Source organism: Galeopterus variegatus, unplaced genomic scaffold, assembly GCF_000696425.1.
Source record: "Galeopterus variegatus unplaced genomic scaffold, G_variegatus-3.0.2 Scaffold7425, whole genome shotgun sequence".
Taxonomy (NCBI): Eukaryota; Metazoa; Chordata; class Mammalia; order Dermoptera; family Cynocephalidae; genus Galeopterus; species Galeopterus variegatus.
In genome coordinates this window covers 105,295-107,208 of record NW_007733536.1, presented here as the reverse complement: position 1 = coordinate 107,208, position 1,914 = coordinate 105,295, and the positions used below count along the sequence as shown (strand labels likewise).

The 1,914-nt window shown below is 60.0% G+C and overlaps 1 protein-coding gene across 1 annotated transcript in view; it reads left to right on the top strand.

Moving 5' to 3' along the window:
- The first annotated feature begins 782 nt into the window (after window positions 1-782).
- Window positions 783-1,914, top strand: part of LOC103607443 (DNA replication licensing factor MCM4) — a 16,032-nt gene continuing 14,900 nt past the window's right edge. The window contains exons 1-4 of the mRNA XM_008591949.1: window positions 783-852; window positions 1,109-1,273; window positions 1,605-1,768; window positions 1,867-1,913. Of these exons, the coding sequence (XP_008590171.1) occupies window positions 783-852; window positions 1,109-1,273; window positions 1,605-1,768; window positions 1,867-1,913 (446 nt within the window). The remainder of the gene's footprint in view (window positions 853-1,108; window positions 1,274-1,604; window positions 1,769-1,866; window position 1,914) is intronic.

Here is a 1,914-nt window from a genome sequence, read left to right as displayed (position 1 = left end):
GGGCGGGGCGCTGGAGGAGGGGAGGAGGAAGACGGAGACGGGAAGGGGGCGCGGGGCGCGGGGTCCTAGGCCTGAGTTAACGCACCGCAGACTCATGCACGTGTAGCACGTAGTACACCGAGCATGCATACACGTAAACTTAAGGAGAACTAGGAATCAAATGGTTTGACCTGCGGCAACAAAGAGGAGGCTACTCGGTGTTGGACTTGACCAAATAGCAGAGGCAGAAAACAAGCTAGGGGTTTCGGTCAAGACCTGCAAGTTTCTTCCTCAATAAAGAGTGAAAAACGCATTTGGAATATTTTCAGAAGGGAAAAGCGCCTCAAGGATAAAGAGGTGCGTTCCCCTCAGCCAACGCCACAGTGAGGAACACCCCTCTGAGAACATGGTCTGAGCCGACTCCCCAGATTTCCCGCCAAATTGCGGTGGGGAAGGGTGTCAGACCATCTGAGCTGAGGGGGGACCGAGAGAGGCCTGCGTTTGCTTTCCCAGAGGGCGCCTAAGAGGCCGTTCAGTCCCCCCTGTCGGTGCTCAATGGCGCCTTCCGGAGGCGGAGCCACGCGAGAGCGCCGCTGTGATTGGTGAGTCGCCGCCGGGGGCGATGACGACCGTGCCGCCGGCGGGAAAGCTTCGCCGCGCAGCCACAGTCCGGCAGCGCGACTCGCCGGGCGGGCTAGGAGCTCGCCAGCGTCTGCAGTCGGCCGTCCTTCCCCGGTAACTGCGAGTCGGCTGGGCGGGCGCGGCGCGGAGCCTGTTCTTGTCGCGCTGGTACTCCGAGCACCATGTCGTCCCCGGCGTCGACCCCGAGCCGCCGCGGCAGCAGGCGTGGACGGCCCGCCCCCGCGCAGACGCGTGAGTCCCCCAGCCTGGCGGAGGTCCCTCGTGCCCGCCGGAGCCTCCAGCCCACCAGAGACCCCCCTGCCCGCCGGCATTCCGTGGTCCCCGCCGCTTTCTCCTTCTCCCGCCGCCGCCTGGCGCGGGGCGGGCGCTCGTTTGCCTCGGTCTTGTTTAGCATTTGCTCGGTAGGTGGTCGAAGTGCCCCAGGAGAAAAATCCAGGAAGACCAGGCAGGAGAGCCAACAGCCGTCTTTTCTGTTTATGTGGCACAGCTCGAGGTGAGGACGCCAGGTCGCCTCCACCTCCGAGACGCGGAGGCGAGGACCCCACCTCCACCGGAGAGCTGCAGCCGATGCCCACCTCGCCCACAGCGGACCTGCAGAGCCCCGCGGCGCAAGACGCGCTGTTTTCCAGCCCCCCGCAGGTGCATTCTTCAGGTACGTTGCTGAAGACCTAGGTCCTGCTGTTGTGGTGGAGCTCGGTGGCCGGGTTTGCTGGCTTGATGAGGGCAGTTGACATACGCCCAAAGCAGCCTCTCTGCAGTTAGAGCACGGAGCGGAGGCGGTGCGTGTTAGGGCCGAGTGAGCAGAGAAAGCAGCTTTTCTTGTAGAACATTTAACAGTCCTCAGAATCTCAGCCAGCACGGTGCAATAAACGTCCAGTTTGCTATCATGTTTAGATGATATAGACCAACAAACAACATGCTGTAATTTCGTGTTTGATATGCTACCAGAATGTCGTAGTAAACTTCGTATTTTGCCTTTATAGCCGTTCCTCTTGAGTTTGATGTTAGTTCACCGCTGACATATGGCACTCCCAGCTCGCGGGTAGAGGGAACCCCAAGGAGTGGTGTTAGGGGCACCCCGGTGAGGCAGAGGCCTGACCTGGGCTCTGCACGGAAGGGTTTGCAGGTGGATCTGCAGTCTGATGGGGTGAGTATACAGTGCAGTCTTCCCATAGTCCGTCTGTGTGCGTTATAGGAGTAATGGGTAATTCCATTGAGGTGGTTCTGTCGTGTTTTTTTCTGTAGGCAGCAGCAGAAGACATAGTGGCAAGTGAGCAGTCTCTAGGCCAAAAG